Genomic DNA, 18,426 nt, shown 5'->3' with positions numbered 1-18,426 from the left:
GTACTGGAAAATGAATGCTTGGACTTGCAAACCTTGACATAGAGAACAATACAGCCAAAACAACTGCTCACAAGCACCAGATAATGCAGTGACCCCTGTCCATGCATTTTATCTAAGAAACTACAAACGTTTCAATGTAATATATGAACTGCTTTTGTTGTTCTTTGTAATTCACTGTATAACCTTGATGTAGTGGTTAAAGTGCTGACCTAGAAACCAGGAGATTTGAGTTCTAGTCTCGTTTTAGGCAGGGTGACATTCTCTCTCAGTCCAACCCATCTCACAGGGTTGTTGTTTTAGAGAAAATGAGTAGGAAGGAATATTATGTATGTTTTGCTGCCTTGCGTTATTTGTAAAATAATAAAAGGGGGATAAAAAACTAGTAATTAAACAAATAAAAGCAGGCCAGATAGTAAGAGCCACCGCTCTGCATTAAACTGAGGTGAAAATAATTTAGCTTTCCAATACTTGAGCACAGTGTAGACAAGCAAAGGGTTCCCCATAGATTTCAAACAAGTTTTTTTTTCCAGTTATCCAAACAATACTGAGCTGTTTGACCACTGTTTGACAGTAAATCTTTTCAATTGACTGTAGGTCTACTAAAATACACATGCAGTAGGCGGTGAGTTTCTCAAAGGATGTATTTTTTAAAATAAAATACTGTTAAACCCCAAGTTATCATAATGCTCAGGCAGCATCCAGTCAAAAACAATGATAAAGTATATTAAAATCAGTATTCCCTTGACTGAGAAGAGCAGCTTTAACACATTAAATCAGAGCTATAAAATAGTACTGGTGATGGCAAATGTCAAATATTTGGCATTTACAGGAAATATAATGTTGTAGCAGGCAAGAACATTGTATTCACTCAACTTCCTTTACCAGATTACTTACTATATGAGAGCCAGTCTGCCTAATGTTTAAAGCATCAGGCTAGAAACAGGGAGACCATGATTCAAGTCCAGCCTTAGTCATGAAAGCCAACTGGGTAATGTAGGGCCAGTTACCCTCTCTCAGCCCAACTCACCTCCCAGCATTGTTGTGGGGAAAATAGTAGAAAGAAAGAGTAGCAGATATGTTCACCACCTTGAGTTGTTCGTAAAAAAATAATAAAGGCAGGATATAAAGTGAGTGAGTGAATGTAACAATGCAGGAGTCAAAATAGGATGTGCATTCCACTATGTTGCTGTGAAAAGATGACTGAAGAAGTCTAGCTCAAGGTTGATAACAAAATCAGGAATACCTGCTTGATGTGAATGACGATGACAATGATGAAGAACATATCATATTTTGTACAGGAGCACAAAGCAACATACATAGTTCTTCCTTTTGTTTGTCCCAACCTGCTGGGATGAGAAAGAGCAACTAGTTCAAAGCTGTGCAGTGAGCTTCCATGGCTGAGGGTGGACTAATCTGATCTCCCTGCTCCTAGTCCAATGATTTAGCCACTATACCACACTGGCTCTATGTACAGATAGTTACTGTTTTGTAACATTTGTTAATTATCTAACAAACTATTTTTTTTTAAAAAAACCTAGATAATAGGGTGCCAATACTCCGATCAAACCCCTAACTATTACCTTTACCAAAACATGAAGAATGGGTAAAACATCACATGATTTGTGGAAGGCAAGAGAGTCCCTCTGGCTTCTCTAGTTATGCATATCAATAATGCATTTGCAATGCCAAAAGACTGGAATAGTTCTATTATTATCCTATTTCTTGATAAAGATAACAGCAAGGCCTTCCAATTATCATTTGATTAGCTTCCTAAGCATTCTATGCATCCTAAACTATAAATTATATACACACTTTCTGTTTTATAAGCTTCTGGATGGGCTAGAACAGGGGTGTCACACTCGTCATACCGGCCAGATGCATCACGCACTGGCCACGCCCACCACTGGTTTAGTGAAGGGGGGGAAGTTGCAATTCATCAGGCTAGAACATGAGAAATTTCTAGTCAACAAACAAGAAAGCATTGGGAAAAGACAGTCAACTGGGGACCAATGTGCTAACCTAGAGTTTGTAGCAGAGAACTACAGAGTTATCTATACCAACTTCCTGTATGTTGCCTTTGCTGACTGAAAATCAATCTTTGATCCCTTCCATAGAGAAAGACCATTTTATTACTCTATAATCAGAAGTTATTTTATTAGTCAAATTGCTGCAAGGAAATATAATTATGCAAGTCCGATGCGATAGCAGCGGCTAGCTCTCTGCAGATATCTCAATCCAGAAAGGTGTGAAATAGGGTTGTATTCTGCCTCCCCTACCCACACTTCTTTTTCAGTATCTATGTTACCAAAATCTTCATCACTTTAACCAAAGCAAAATTCCATCTCTGAAATGTAAAAATAAATAGCTGTTTGTACTTTTCGATGCTGGTGATGAAGTCATCATTTCTCTAAGTATGAAAAGAAGAATATGGATCATAGTGGATTATTCGAGGGAAGAACTAAAAATTTGTTTTCTAATTGACCCGCAGTGATTTATGTCTTCATACTACTTTTTAAAAAATGTAACTGTATTTGGAAGAGAATCCATAAAACAGTTTTATGAATTAACATTGCTGCAGGAAGGGGGGGGATTAAATTACAACTTAATAGAAATGTATGTTTGGTAATGGTATTTCTATCTAGTCAATTTCCTGCTGATTTAAAGATGGGCATGCAAATTTATTCTACTAGCATTTTAATTAAGAAAATAACTATGTAATATGGAGTTTCTGCATCTATAGTACAAGATAGTCCTCGCTTAATGACCATTGGTCGAAGTTACAATAGAGCTACTTATGAAAAATTTTTGAAATTCCCGACAGCTACAAACACACAATCACATATGGTCACGTGATCACAATCACATATGGTCACGTGATTGCATTTTGGGCACTTGGCAATCAGCTCACATTTAGAGACATTTACAGAATCCTGTGGTATTGTGACTGAAATTTTTTACCAGTTTGTAGCATTTACTCCTGTTTCCAGCAAAAAGTGATCATTAGTGAAATGGGGTTTGCTTAATGACCACCACAAAAACGGTTGTAAAATCAGGCAGAATTATAGGGTGATCTTCTTAACTACTGGTCCAATTTACAACCATAATTGCAGGCTCAAATACAGTTGTAAGTTGAGGACTAGCTGTAAGATGGAACCATACATTTTTTCATGTGCAACTTCATATCCCAAAGGCGCTTTTTTCAAGAGGTAACTGGACTTGAGGCAACTAGAAAAAAAGCACCTTTGTGACACATCACCTGGATAATTGAGAATCTCCATAGACATTTAGCAACTTCATATATTTTATAGTCTCATTGCCTAACTGAAAATCCTAGCTTACCTTGGCAATAAGTATTCTGGTCAAGATAATTTTAACAGCAAGACATTCTTTAGGGCAGCAATTAAAATTTACTGCAAATTAAATACACTTCCATGAGCAAGTGAGTGAAATGATGCACAAAAGTTATTTTATGAGCAACATTATAAATGGCAAAATATTTGCATACAGTATTTACATTTTAAAGTTCTCTATAAACATGTATATAGTGCACCTAGAAGAGACATATTTAACTGTGTTCCATAACACAACATTTTAAACATTGAACATAAGGTTAACTGACATTACATTAAAGGCCTTTTTATACGATCTCCATTTATGTACAGTCAATAGAAAAAAAAACACTTACAAAGTTTCATGTTACATTATTTCCACTCTCAAAATACATTTTTAAATATTACATTTCAATTGCCTGCAGGAAAGTGAATGGAAAGCAGGCATTTCATGCTTTATCCTATAATTTAAAAAAGCTACATGGTTTTTAACCATTTGCATACAGAGAGTGTGCAGTTTTAATAAGTCACATATGTATATATTTATATGTGGGTATGCGGGTGTGCAGGTATGTATACACACATGTACCTAAAACACACACGCACACATACACAGCAGTACAAGAATTTAGCCAAGACAACCCCATTAATACCAACATATTCTAAAAGTGCCTTGAGCGTTTTCAGGTTTTGGAACATTTGAGTTTTTAGAAAAATAATACCAAAAATATAGTTCTGTGAAGTATCAGGGCTTTAATCATTTTTCTGCTAGTCCTGCACAGACCTCACAAGATACAGAATATGTATGCTTGACTCTCCCTTTTCAGAGATGACTTGTGTAAACGTCTTCACATAGCATGACGAGTCACTGATGGCCTTGTGACTACTGATTAGTAATCTAAGTAGTGATTATTAATCTCCCATCATCATCATCATAAGTAGAGAACTTCACCTAAAATGGCTCTACTCAGAGAATGGACTGTTAGCTTCTGACAAGACTGCTACTATTATCTTGCCTGCAATGTATGATCAGTGCTTACCAACAATTTATTTGGAGATGACTTGGGCATTGACTGCATGCCTAATTACCCCAAATAACTGATGACCAGCCATTAACTGATAACTTACAATGAGGCAGTGCTGCTTACTATGTGCCCAATAAATTCCCTCTTAGGTGTCCAATAAATCACTCATGTGACTCTATTGCCTTTGCAGAGAATTTTAGTAGCAAATATAGATAGCCTTTCCTCATACCATTATAAAACTTTCCCCTCCCCAATAATCACTAAGAATACAATCAGATAGTTGGTGAATAGAAACTGAATGATCAGTTTGTAGTCATCTACAATATGATCAGGACGAAGGTGAAAGTGGGCCCTTGGAACAGCCCAGAGCTAATTTAAGTGAGCTACATTTTACAACTTTAGAAATAAATTAGAATTACTAATCTATGGAACACTGAATTCCCTCAGACAAGCTAGTTCCTACATGACATGTGCAGTGATTATAAAGTTATTGACCAGTAGGATGAACAACTATATGAATCCAACCTTACTCAGCTCGGAGAAAATGGACACTTATACAATTTTTAAGGGCAGACTTTAAGTAAGTTCATGTCACATTTAGTGGTGTTTTTTTAAGTGACCATAATATTCTGCTTGATACGTTAGGAATATATTCAAATCCAGCATTGACAGGCAAGAATATTTGAAAGGAGAAAACTAAATATTGAGAGCTAAGTAAGATGACTTCCAAATAAATAATCAATCGTTATTTAAAATCTTACATGTGCATTTTAAAGCAAAATATATATTTATTTTGAATATTATGAAGTTTGGTGGGTTGTTGTTGTTTTTTGCTTTTCACCTTCCTGCAAGGTGTATTTTTAAACCGTTAGCCATTCTTATTTGTTAGCTGCAGCCTATTTTATTAGCAAATGGATACCATTTTATTTGTTTTCGGTATATGTGAGAGGAATCAAGCATTACAGCTCCCCTGCATCTTTCTATACTTGCATTCATAGGTACAATCCAAAATGAACTCAGGTGAAGTCTTGGAGGAAAAATAATACTTTGGTGCTAAAATTCATGGGCAACTTTTTCAAAAAGTGGGACATTTTGCACATTTAGACTTGTTCATAATGAAGCCCTGAGGTAACCAACCAGAACAGATTTGTTTTACAGACAATGGTAACACAGTGTCTCTTTACCTTATGAACAGTCCTTCATTGTAACTTTCTGTGGCATTTATCATATAGAACAGCCCATGAAACCCATCTTAAAAGAGATACTAGTCCCATTCAGAGGGGTTAGGCTAAGCTCTCAGAAGACTGGTTTAGTTTAGATACAGTCTCTTCAGTTTCAATTGTATTCCCCAGGTCTCCATTTTCATGGCCATCAATACTTGCTTTCTTATCAAATACTGTAAGGAAAAAAAACAATGAATGAAAGGAGCAACCTTTTTTTGACAATGATCAATGTTGCCAATATTTGATCCAAGCACCAACTGCCTAAGATAGCATAAAAAAAAGACAGAGATACACATATACTTTAATTTTGAGATTCTATGGAGAACATAGAAGGGCATTATTGATGTTATAGCACCCAAGAGAAATTACAATGAACTACAATTAAAAAAGACCATCACCTTTGTTTCCTGGGAAAAAAAAGAAAGCTTGTTTCACTGCTGCTCTAAGAATATATACTTTTAAGAGTTCGGGTAAAGGGTTATTTATATATATAAAAAGATCAAAAAACAATAACTAGAACAGAAATGATTACTGCCATTCTGATGAACTCTTCTTTTTGCTATTTATCAATCATGTTGTGCTATTGAGGTGGCAAAACCTTTCTAAAGACCGAGAATCCTAAATGTAATTAGGCAAATAAATTTAGCAACATGCAGGGTTTATTTTAATTAAAACCAGAATAATTTCATTCTGATCTAGTTGACCTTTATCTGTGTTTCTTTAAGAAACTTTACCTTGTAACGGTTTATCTCCACTTCCATCTTTTCTACCAGAAGCACAATTGCTACCTTCTTCCAATTCATCAAGATATAAACGATAGCGATGTCCACTCTCATCCTCGTATTCTACATTTTCATCATCTGAGTCTACTTCAGGAGCAACATATACAACTTCAAATTCGATTTCTCCTCTCTAGAATACAAAATAAAAATCATCTTGCTGCTGAAAAATGGATAATCTGATATATAAAGCAATGGAAGAAATCCTAAGCAGTCAGTATAAAATACACTGCAATCAATTTATACATGAACCTGTAAAACAGGGATGTCAAACTGGCGGCCCACGGGCCAGATACGTTACACACAGGCCACATCCACCCCAGCTCCACTAAGGGAAATAACATCATGAAACATCACGTGACCGCAATGTGATGCCGTGAGTTTGAGACCTGTGCTCTAAAAGAACAAAAACGATTGAATTTTAGATGTTCATGTCCACGCTATATGAGCAAGCTATAAGCAAAAAAAAAAAAAAAGTAGAATTAAATGTGCACCTCATCTGTTATTCTTCTGCTCATGCACTGGTTTTACCTTCTTAATTTAAACCTCAAGCAGTGAATGTTTAGAATCACAGAAAGTATGTGATATAATAGCAAAGAAAAAAAAAGAGTAAGAAAGATTAAGTTGCAAGATGAGATGTCTTGAAATAAATAAAGGTAAAAGATAAAGGTTCCCCTCACACATATGTGCTAGTCGTTCCCGACTCTAGGGAGCGGTACTCATCTCCGTTTCAAAGCCGAAGAGCCAGCGCTGTCCGAAGACGTCTCCGTGGTCATGTGGCTGGCATGACTAAACGCCAAAGGCGCACGGAACACTGTTACCTTCCCACCAAAGGTGATCCCTATTTTTCTACTTGTATTTTTTACATGCTTTCAAACTGCTAGATTGGCAGAAGCTGGGACAAGTAACGGGAGCTCACCCCGTTATGCTGCACTAGGGATTTGAACCACTGAACTGCTGACCTTTCGATCAACAAGCTCAGCATCTTAGCCACTAAACCTATCTTGAAATAAATACCGATACACAATATTCACTGACAGGTTCATCAATGGAATAACACATTTTTGAAAAGAAGTCTTTTTTGGTTATTCTGAATTAAAAACCAGAAATGCATGGATTGTTGCTCAGCTTTACTTCTGATCTATGGGAATATTTTTTGGGATATAAGCAGTACGTATGAAATTTATTGTTTAATTTGTATGCTGCTCAATCCCAAATTTCTGGGCATTGTATAAACCATATAAAAAGGATTCAGTTAAATCTTACAACTCCAAAAAACATATTAACAAACACTTGTTTGGAAGGTTTTTCAGATTTTCTTGAAAGCCAGACATGAAGGGGCAAGATACATCTATGATATTTCCATAATAGGATGCAATATTTTAAGACTTTTCTTTTCCATGCTCATCTCACCTCCCCCTACTAAAATCAAATTATTCAAAATAATTTGTTCATGAAACCAGAATTTCAAAGTATTTGGATGATTATGAAAAAACAAGTACAATAATATACAAACCTCAATCCTGTTTGACTTATCTCTTCAGAAATAGATTAATAAACTGTAAATTCCATCTGTGGCAGGGAGATAGAATGTCCTTGAAGGATAGGAGGAAGAACTGTTACCAAGGCAACAGTAAGCCAAGAAAGTAAGAAAATGAGAAAACACTTCCATCAAGTCCCTCCTTAATTCACATGAAAGATAAAGGGAGGGAGGAGGAAAGACATTCAGACTTGAAAGATTGACCAGAATTAAAAACCAATGTCATGTAGATTGGTACATATCTTTATTAAATATAGATATTAAATAAAATATATTTATTGTAACAGATTTTTGTAATTGGAGAACCAAACATCAACATCCTGGTTTAGAGTAACTCAAGAGTTCTTGGAAATTCTGGTTTCACAGATGTATTTAATAATAGACAATTATCATTTTCCATAATTTGAAAACATGGTAAATAGAACACGCCTCATATGTTGAAACTGAAAATAAATCTTCTGATATACTTATTCCAAAAGAATAGGGAAAATATATATAAAGTGTATGAATTTTGTATTAACATATTCAAAATTACCTGTTGCGAAAGAATAGTTACAGCCTCTTTGTGTTTGGCGTCTCTCAGATTAACTCCATTAACTGCCAGAATGGCATCTCCAACGTGCAGACCTCCACAGCGATCAGCAGGCTGACCCGGATGAATTTCAGAGACCAAAATGGGAACACCATGCTCCTTTCCTCCCTATCACGCCAATATTTAATACGTCAAAAAGGTCTTCATATAATCAGAATTCTTTGCATTAAGTTTTTTAAAAAGTGTAGAATTTATATTGCCATCTATTCAGCAAAATGCACTAGCATAATTGCTACTCAGTATTTAATGCATAATGTAATTAGGAAAGCTTTATATTTTTATAGGGAATTAAAATTTTTGGGGTTTTCATTAGAATATTAATATGGAACATTAGATAAATAACATAGCCTAGTATAACATGGAAGACATGCAAAAGAATATTTTAAAAAATCATTTATGAGAATAGAAAAAAGAAAATAAATTTAAATATTACTGTAATTGAAATGCCTAGTCCTTCATGATCTTCTTTAACCAAGAGAACTTTTCTGATTGGACCAACACCTTGACTCTTCTTTAAGGAATCTGGATTCTAATTCAGAAATTAAAACAATATGAAAAAGTATATGTAGGCTTTTGGAATAATTATAAAATAGCAAATAACAATTCACTATCTTTTTGTTTAGTTTAGCTTTATTTAGATACTGTATGTTCAGAGTCATTATTTCTAAGAATTTAGCAAGTACTGCTCTAATTAAGTTTCCTCTTAAGAATATGAAAGTGAGGGGCCTACATATGATTCTCACATGTAGCAGTTGTTCTACGTTTTATTAAATTTATGGGATCAAATATATGGACATACTCAATATGAATCATCAAAAGCCAAAATATACGTAAACAAAACCTAAAATCAACTTACATGCCCTGGGGGTGCTTGCATGGGCCGTTTTAGATCGTTTCGACCTCGGCATGCCCTGATTACAGTTTTGTGCCGGTGCAGATGGATTTCAGCTTCTAGCTGGTTCCAAAGTTTGTCATGGGCAGGTCCTTTCATATCTCTACCCAACAACTGAATTTGTTGAACCCTGAAAATAAAATGTGATATATATAAAATCCCCCTGCAACACAGACTAAACTGAGCACAACCAAGCCCCCACCCAAACAGGACACACCCCCAGCCAATCAGAGCACAAAAAACCCCCCATCCAATCAGAGCACAGCCAAGCTCCCACCCAATCAGTTCAAACCCCCACTAGCAGTTAAAAGGAAGAAACAGCTGCGATCACACATTGCTCCCAGAAGCACGAAGCTGAAGCCTGAAGATGACGAATGAGACTTCGATGACGTCAAGACACTTCCAATTTTACGGGAGAAAACCGAACAACCAAAGACATATATATATATATATATATATATATATATATATATATATATATATATATATATATATATATATATATATATATATATATATATATGTTCAGCTATCTTACACTTTCTTATTTTCATAGTCGGACCTTACCTTGTAATTAATATTACTACAATTACAACTGCAAAACAAGGCAGGCAACGCAGAGAAAGCATTAACAATAGTTTATTTATACATTTTCATTTAACATACATAAGTGCTTTGTGAACAGTGTATTGTCTGAGTCAATTTGCTTACATAATACTTTTCCAGCTCCTAATGTCTACCTCTATTATCCAACCATTTATAAAACAAGTCCTATGTTCGAAAATACTCTGTATCTTCTTTTTCTTTTATCTTCAATATCAATCTGTCCATTTCTGCACAATCTAATGCTTTTTTAATTGCATCTTCTTCTTTCAGTGTTTCCTGATTTTTCCAGTATTGTGCAAATACAATTCTTGCTGTTGTCTAAATATGTAACAAATTCCCCTTATCATACTTTTCTGGTACTATACCTAACAAAAATATTTCCGGCTTATAATCTATATGCTGCTTTAACATTTTTTATCCTTACGATTTATATTGATATTGCTTCCTGATTGCTTATTTGTACTGTCTACCATTGACCTCACCCCATTCCTAAGAGGTCTGTAAGGGGTGTGCATAAGAGCACAAGAGTGCCTACCATTCCTGTCCAATTATTTTCTTTCGTTATATCCAATTAATATAGTTATTACATACTCATACTTATATATATGCTTATATATTATATAGTTATTTCATGCTTACGCTTATATATACTGTGTATTTCATGCTTACGCTTATATATACTGTGTGACAAAATAAATAAATAAATAAAATAAAATAAATACCCTATGACTATCATTAAGTGTTGTACCTTATGATTCTTGATGAACGTATCTTTTCTTTTATGTACACTGAGAACAAATGCACCAAGACAAATTCCTTGTGTGTCCAATCACACTTGGCCAATAAAAAATTCTATTCTATTCTATACTATTTTTCTAATCATGTATGTATTTTTGTCCAATATTTCTTTGCCTTCACACATCCCTATCACATGTGATAGTATATGCCCAGTGCATTAACAATAGTTTTAGACGGAATCACATCAACGGCAGGGAGGAGAGAGCAGAGTTTAAAATAAAGGAGTTGGCAATATTCTGTGCAATTGTCCAACTGCTTCTCTCAAAGAGAAGCACTGGGGGATTTTTTTTTAAAAAAAAATTCCACAGATATCAGCCTGATTCAGCCCAATTTCAAACTTGTTCTTTCTTTTGCCATTTTCTCCCCCAAATCAAATCTGGACTTCTCTTTGATATATTTGTGCTAAAAGACAGCTGACCAGCTAGATAGTGAATCCTTCCTCCTCATGTAATTTATTTCCATTTTGCTGGGTTGAAAAGAATGAAAAAGACTGTGCATGGTCTCATCTCTTTTAGAGACAACTAGACATTCTCCCATAATAAGCCCTTAATTATAATAGCTGGAATTTTTATAGCAATTCTTCCATATTCCTGGTGCATTCTCATAAATACTATATGGTAAGTAGTGTTGTTGTCAAATGTACCTTCCAGCTAGTTCTTTATCTAAATATTTAGCTGCGAGTCTGGCTCCATATACTTCAGCCTGAAGCACAGCTATGTGTCGACGTAGAGCCTCATTTTCCTTCCGGAGCAATTTCACTTCAGCTTCAAGTTGGGCTTCTTTCACCTTTTCTTTCTTGCTGGCTTCAAGTTCTCTCTCCTGGAAAAATTAAACAAGATCCTAATAACTTTCATCACAAAATTAACAGCCTCACTCTGTGTGTGTGTGTGTGTATAGATATATATATGAACAGTACTAACACATCAATGGGTTGTTGTTGTTTACTTATGACACAAAACTATGTTTTATTATTATTTATATTATGTTGTTACCTATGACACAAACTATGTTTTATTATTATTTATATTATATTATTTATATTATGTTGTTGTTTACCTATGACACAAAACTATGTGCAACTGAATGCTACACTTTTGACAGTAAAAGCTCTTTCCTAAAAAAAAACCACAACCAAAAAACACTCCAGTCACTAAAACAGTTCTTCGTCTAAAAATAAAAATATGCAAGCCTCCACAAAATGTTCGATAATCTAGCTGCCAATTTCTCTGTATAACAGAAAGCAATTTGGCAGGAAATCTGAAAAGCTTTTCGTTTAAAAATAAATAGCTATAAATTATAAACATGTGCCCCTTAACTCCTACTATACTGTCTCACTTGTGGGGGAGGGGTTGTTTCTGAGAGGGATAAGTAAAGTCATACACCAAAAGTGTATGTAGACCCATAAAATCTGAAGGTTATTATTCTAGCTACCAAACTAAAGGAAGTGGGTTGCCTATATTTGGCTGCAGAGATACGAGAAGACACTTGAATTAGATGATCACATTAGTGACAATGGCACAGGCATAATTTTACACGGCATAAGAGAAAGAAAGGGTAACCACTCCTGTATTTTACCAAGAAAACCAGATGATAAGCAATATAAAATGACTGATAATATAGCACCAGATGATGCCAGACATCTAGTTGCTGATGCTGATGCTGCCATGCAGGAAAAGAGAATCTAAAGCTGCAAAGACAAAATTACACTGGGAAGACGGAACATAAGCATAAACATGGGGAAGCACAACACAATGAAAGATCTTTGACACACGTTGCCATCTTTGGTATCAGTGAATTAAAATGGATTGGAATTAGACACTTTCAGTCAGAAGTTCATACAATTTACTTATAATATAACAAAGGACATAAAAAACAAAGAAGGAACAGCATTGCTTTCATAATCGAGATGGATATAGGAAAGAGAATACTCAGGTAAGAATGCTGTCAATGATCAAATACTGTCAATTAGATTTCACAGACACCTTTTAATATGACAATTATCCAAGTTACTGCTGCAGTCACTGATGCAAAATGAGAGATTAGTGAATGTTATAGACAAATCCAATCTAAAATTGATAGAACATGCCATAAGGTGAGTTGCCTATGATGGAGACTGGAATACCATATAGTTGGAAATAGTTAGAGGGAAAATATAATTGTATTATGTGGCCTAAGAAATAGAAATGAAGCATGATAATGACTTTACTGTTTCTGCAACCCAACCAATGAAATATTTTTTCATTGCTAACATAGTCTTCAAACAACCAAAACAGTATTTGTCGACATAGACATCACCAGATGGAGTACATAAAAATCAAACTGACTAGTAACAAGGAGATGGGAAGTTCTCAGTTCAAACAGCAAAAATATGGCAAGGGGAAGATCATGTGTAAGTTCCAAGTAAGGTTAAAGCAAAGCACAAAGCCGACCAGTTTCTACAATATGATCACCATTTCCATCAGGAATCATTCTGAATTTCTGAATTTCATTGACAATGAACCAGTGAAACAATGGAAGAAAATTAAAGAAGCTGTTAATGATGAATTGAAATAAAACTGTCAAAGACCAAGAAAAAATAAACAAACTGGGTATCAGGACAGATGTGGAAATTGCCAAGAACAGAAGAAACAATGACAAAAATCTCAAAAAACAAGTATATACCTTCTCAAAAAACAAGTATATACCTTCTAGGACAGGGGTGTCAAACTCACATCATCAAGTGACGTTTCGCAACGTTTTCCCCTTCACTAAACTGGGCATGGCCAGCACGTGACACATCCGTCCCGCGGGCTGCGAGTTTGACACTCCTGCCCTAGAATATTCAAATATGTCTCAATTTGAATTTTTCTATGAACTACTTTGGAGATTCTGATAATCAACAACACATCCACACATATATCCATACATCCAACTGTGTAATTAGGTAATTAGGTTAAGTCATGAAGCTAATGTTTTTATGAAGACAAATTACCTAGAATACCACCATCCAATAACAAGAGAGAACAAATCACTTCATCTATACATTATTGAGACTGCAAAGCATTAAATACACCAGACAATTATTCTTTTAAGATACACTGTGTTTTGTACATGTTTTTGAATGACTATCTACCACACTAAGTCACAGAAACTTTTGTTCAGAGCCTAAATGCATCATGTTGCTATTATAGGTAAGCTAGATCCCTAACCAATAGCCTAACTGTGAACGATTAATAAATTTCAACTCAATTTCAATAATCCCTTCAAAAAAATTTAGTTAGTCATAGCAATTAATATCAGCAATACAATCATGCATGTTGGATAGAAGACACATCCAATCTAACAATTGAACCCACAAGTAGTTGGCTAGGAAGTTACAGAAAAGCCAAAAATATATTTGAGATTAACTGTCATTAAATGTCAGGATCAAAATATGTACAAAACTCCTGTGCAGTTTTGAATTTAAATATGGATGAAGGCATCAAATGAACTTACCATATCCTCCAAAGAACAGGCAGACTTAAGATGAGAGAAAAAAAGTATCATAATTAGCAATATTGGCCGAAGTATCAAACTAAGTTAGATCAAACTACAATAACCCAAAGCTTGCAATCTAACTATATAAAGTCCGATGAAAAACTAACACAGTGGAACTCAACAGACTATTTACTTCATTTAATGTGGTGGTAGCTATTATCCAAACAATTACAATCATATATCTCTCATTTCTAGAATACAGTCTCAATCCATCAAAATAAAACTTATAAGAATCATCCTCAACTAAGTATTTTCAACAATAGAGCAAGCCCATGCAATCTTTGCATGGAATGTATTCTTTTTCTAGGTTTATATTTCTTATGTTATTAACTAGGACTGCAACATAAAGGTAAAAATAATCCATTAAAATTAAAAATGGCACATCCATCTCTCTCTCTCCATACAAAAACTGCAGCATAAACAAGAAATGCAGAACTATTTCCCCTCTTTTTTTTAGAGTTCTCTCAAGAAGTGCACTACTTATTCAAGAACCTTTAAGAAAATGAACCAAGTAAATTATGCTTTGAGGATAAGTGGTTAGAAGCAAACTGGGGGAAAATTTTTATCACTGACACTGTTATTGAGTTAAGGAATAGAAAGGTATATAAGGGAAGATAGGTTGCAGTGGAAAAATGTCAAAAATTCCTCTCCAGATCTCACATTGTTGCCTTTTTGTCTCACTATTATAACATCCTGACACGATCACATTAATTTAAAGCTTCCCATTTTTCATGCTTAATTTGCACTGTGGTAAACTATGTTGTTAAACAAATAGATAAACATATAAAAATGGCCTCTTAGTAACCTAAAGCAGACAAACCACATATATATTTCCCCTTGAACTTCTTAGAATGGGCACGCTAAAAACTAAAAGCTATAAGAGGCACACAAAATATTTTGAACTTTTTTTTAACTGTAAGAATACTTTAATAAGAACACTTACCAATTTTGCCTTTATTGCCCCAGAATCAACGTTCAGGCCAGTCTTTGCATGAAGCTGAAGTTGAATGGCATGGAGTTGCAACAGTTGGTCATGTACTTCTTTTTCTAATACTGCCTTTTCAGCCCGAGTTTCTGTCAGTTCTGATTTCAGATCTACTAGTTGAGCCTGGAACACACAATGTCATTGAATAATTAACATTCACCGAATATCTACAATACTCAAAAGAAATCTAATCCTTAAAGCAATACCTCTCCTACAGGATTTTCTAAATTGTTACTATCCTAAACATTTTTTTCAAATATACAAAAGTCGAATATCAAGTGGTGATGCAACTTCTTAAGAAGTAAGAGATTCCTCAACAAGGCAGATTTGCAATAATACAGCATCACTTTCAAAGTATTTCATTTGTGAATTCATTTAATTCACTCCATTATAAACCTATCGCCATGGTCAGCTATCATGTGAATCTTCAGGCACCATTAGTATAAATTACTATGAATGAGCACCTAATATATATTGATCAATTTAGCATATTTTTCTTAAATTGCTTATTTTATATTGTAAAAACACATTGTTTATCGTAAACAATGCATGCTAACAATGACTGAGAAATACTGATTATAATTTACAAAACTCTGAATGGAAAAGATAATTTTATTCCATTTCATTCACTCCATTTAAATATTTCATTTACTCATTTACGAAACTTTAATAACTAAATCTTTATGCCAAGGATTATCAACTGTCACAAGACAACCATTTCTGGTTAATTTTCTGAGTATAGACTAAATATACCTTAAAGATTTTTGGATAAGAATCAGACATCCTAAGAGATACAAGACAAGTGCTCAGATTGACTGATCAAAACTAAGTGTAGAACAATGTCTGTTTAAATTCCAAGTAAATTTAGAAACATTCTAACAGTTAGAACATAAAATTCTAAGGCCGTGAATGGTTAGTTTTACTGAAGCCTCACAAGCCAATAGGGTGCTTCAGCAACACATTTGGAATTCAAATTAGTTATTTTCTATTTAAAATGTACACAGTCAAACTCCTTGACTAAGACCTTTATATTATCTTTATGAGCATCTAATAAACTGCAGGGTTTGAACCTAATAATATTAGGTTCAAAAGAAGTACACGATCAAGTTCACAGCTTAAGCATCTTCCAAATATTTATTTTATTTATACACTGCCCATCTTGCAGTTTGGGGCAACTCTAGGGGGCTATATTTGAATATAAGTAATAGATAACATTGATTTATTGTTTTCCAAACATGTCTGATATTATTCTATAATTACAATTAATGGAAGCTTATGTTTTTCACAAAATTTATTTTTATTGGCATTTCAGATTCCAGTTTTCTACTCATTTACCCTGTGCTTTTTGTTTTGTTTTGTTTTTAAGACTGCAGGTATGTGTACTAACTTTAGTATCCTTTGATTTTCCAATAACTATTGAAATGGATAAACAAGAAAACTAATGTCAGGTTCACAGGAAATGTTGAACAAAATATTTAGGGTTATCGTCCTCAAATAGACTAAATCCTATCGTAATCTAAACAATGGCATCATGTTACAATGTATTATCATTTTTTAAATGCTGATTGCTCTCATAGTTGTAAGAATGTAAAAAACAGACCAGCCTCTGAATGATTGGATAACAATTATGTTATAGTTTCCAGAATGATTGGGTAACAATTGTTTTATAGTTTCGAATTTGGAGAAATATATTGCATAAATCTATATTTGGCTATAAGGATATCAAAATACTGAGGGGGTTTTTCCTTTCAATTCTTTAACAGGGCTGATTTCCTGTGAACAAAATGTTGCCCATCACTATAAAGACATGCATATCTTTATTGTAGAAATACAAGGAAAAGGTAATTTATACATTTTAAAACTGTATTTCATTTTATCCTGTCCTTGATTACAAAGATTCATATGGCATGTCAAAGAGTGCTGGTTAGTGTTTTTGGAAGAGCTTAAGCAATGAAAGAAAATCAGGAAAACTTAACTCATGTTCCATTTTAAAAAAAATAAAATTTAGGAGGACCACCTTTGGTGGGAAGGTAACAGAGCTCTTTGCGCCTTTGGCGTTTAGTCATGCTGGCTACATGACCACGGAGACATCTTCGGACAGCTCTGGCTCTTCCACTTTGAAACGGAGATGAGCACCGCCCCCTAGAGTCAGGAATGACTAGCACATATGTGCGAGGGGAACCTTTACCTTTACCTTTATTCACTATAAATATTTAGTTCTCATCAATACTAATACACTGCTGAAATCTCTTAGGACACAATGTAAAGTCAATATAAAAATTATTGGACTAATAAGCCCTGGATCAGACGACAAACCTAGATGCTCTGGTTTTTATCCATACACAAATTAAGTATAATCAATTGTTTTACTGTGTCTTTCATTTGATTAAAGCAATAAGGAGATACATTTGAAACTATTGGTTTATAGTTACATTAACATTTCAACAGCCATAATCAAATTATTAAAATGTTTAAAACATAATTTAGTTTTGAATTTTTTATCCCAGCTCACAAGCTTCTCATACTGAAAGATCTCAGTATAACCTTTTGGCCTTTCTAAACTGCAGACAATAATAAAAATGCCCGAATAACAACATACTGTAGAACCAAAGAGATTATACTTGAAGTAGCAGCTCCCTTTTCTATCTTTTGCCCTAATACTATAACTCTTCAGGGATTTCAAAGCCGGGATGCTGCAGATCCAAAATGATGAAAATGCTATAAAATGTAAGGAGTAAAATGCTTGAACATTTTTCAACTTGAATATTTTTCAATTGTGAAAAGGTCACAGTTTAATCTAAGTGGCTAGAAATTCTAGGAGCTGTAGCCCCATTACATCAGAGTCAACAATTTGAGGATTATATTTAACATACTGACAGTATAAGAACTAATGTGAATAAAAACAGATAGTGAGGCAGATATCTTTCAGAGAAAGGAAGTATATTTTGTAAGATATAATATTATTTAGTTAAAATATATAAATGTATTTTATTTACCCATTATGTCACAGCATATACTTTACCAGTGTAGGTGAACAAACTACGCTGATAAAAAAACGAAAGTACAGTCAACCGTGGCCTTATTTTACTATAGGAAAATCTCAGAAATACAGGCAATCCTCGACTTACAACAGTTCATTTA

At 34.3% G+C, this 18,426-nt stretch overlaps 1 protein-coding gene across 2 annotated transcripts in view; it reads right to left on the bottom strand.

The window, feature by feature from the left end:
* Positions 1-18,426, bottom strand: part of GOPC (golgi associated PDZ and coiled-coil motif containing) — a 37,180-nt gene that overhangs the window by 11,805 nt on the left and 6,949 nt on the right. The window contains exons 2-8 of one of the 2 annotated variants that reach the window (XM_058173162.1): positions 15,244-15,408; positions 11,428-11,603; positions 9,345-9,510; positions 8,922-9,017; positions 8,432-8,596; positions 6,312-6,489; positions 3,385-5,750 (exon numbers count right to left, since the gene is read on the bottom strand). In XM_058173162.1, coding sequence (XP_058029145.1) covers positions 5,638-5,750; positions 6,312-6,489; positions 8,432-8,596; positions 8,922-9,017; positions 9,345-9,510; positions 11,428-11,603; positions 15,244-15,408 — 1,059 coding nt within the window. In that variant the 3' untranslated portion in view covers positions 3,385-5,637. Of the gene's footprint in view, positions 1-3,384; positions 5,751-6,311; positions 6,490-8,431; positions 8,597-8,921; positions 9,018-9,344; positions 9,511-11,427; positions 11,604-15,243; positions 15,409-18,426 lie in introns of those variants that run through there. The other variant, XM_058173171.1, reaches the window with a different exon arrangement.

Source organism: Ahaetulla prasina, chromosome 1, assembly GCF_028640845.1.
Source record: "Ahaetulla prasina isolate Xishuangbanna chromosome 1, ASM2864084v1, whole genome shotgun sequence".
Classification (NCBI taxonomy): Eukaryota; Metazoa; Chordata; class Lepidosauria; order Squamata; family Colubridae; genus Ahaetulla; species Ahaetulla prasina.
The sequence above is the reverse complement of the archived record's forward strand: the minus strand, read 5'-3'. Positions and strand labels throughout refer to the sequence as shown.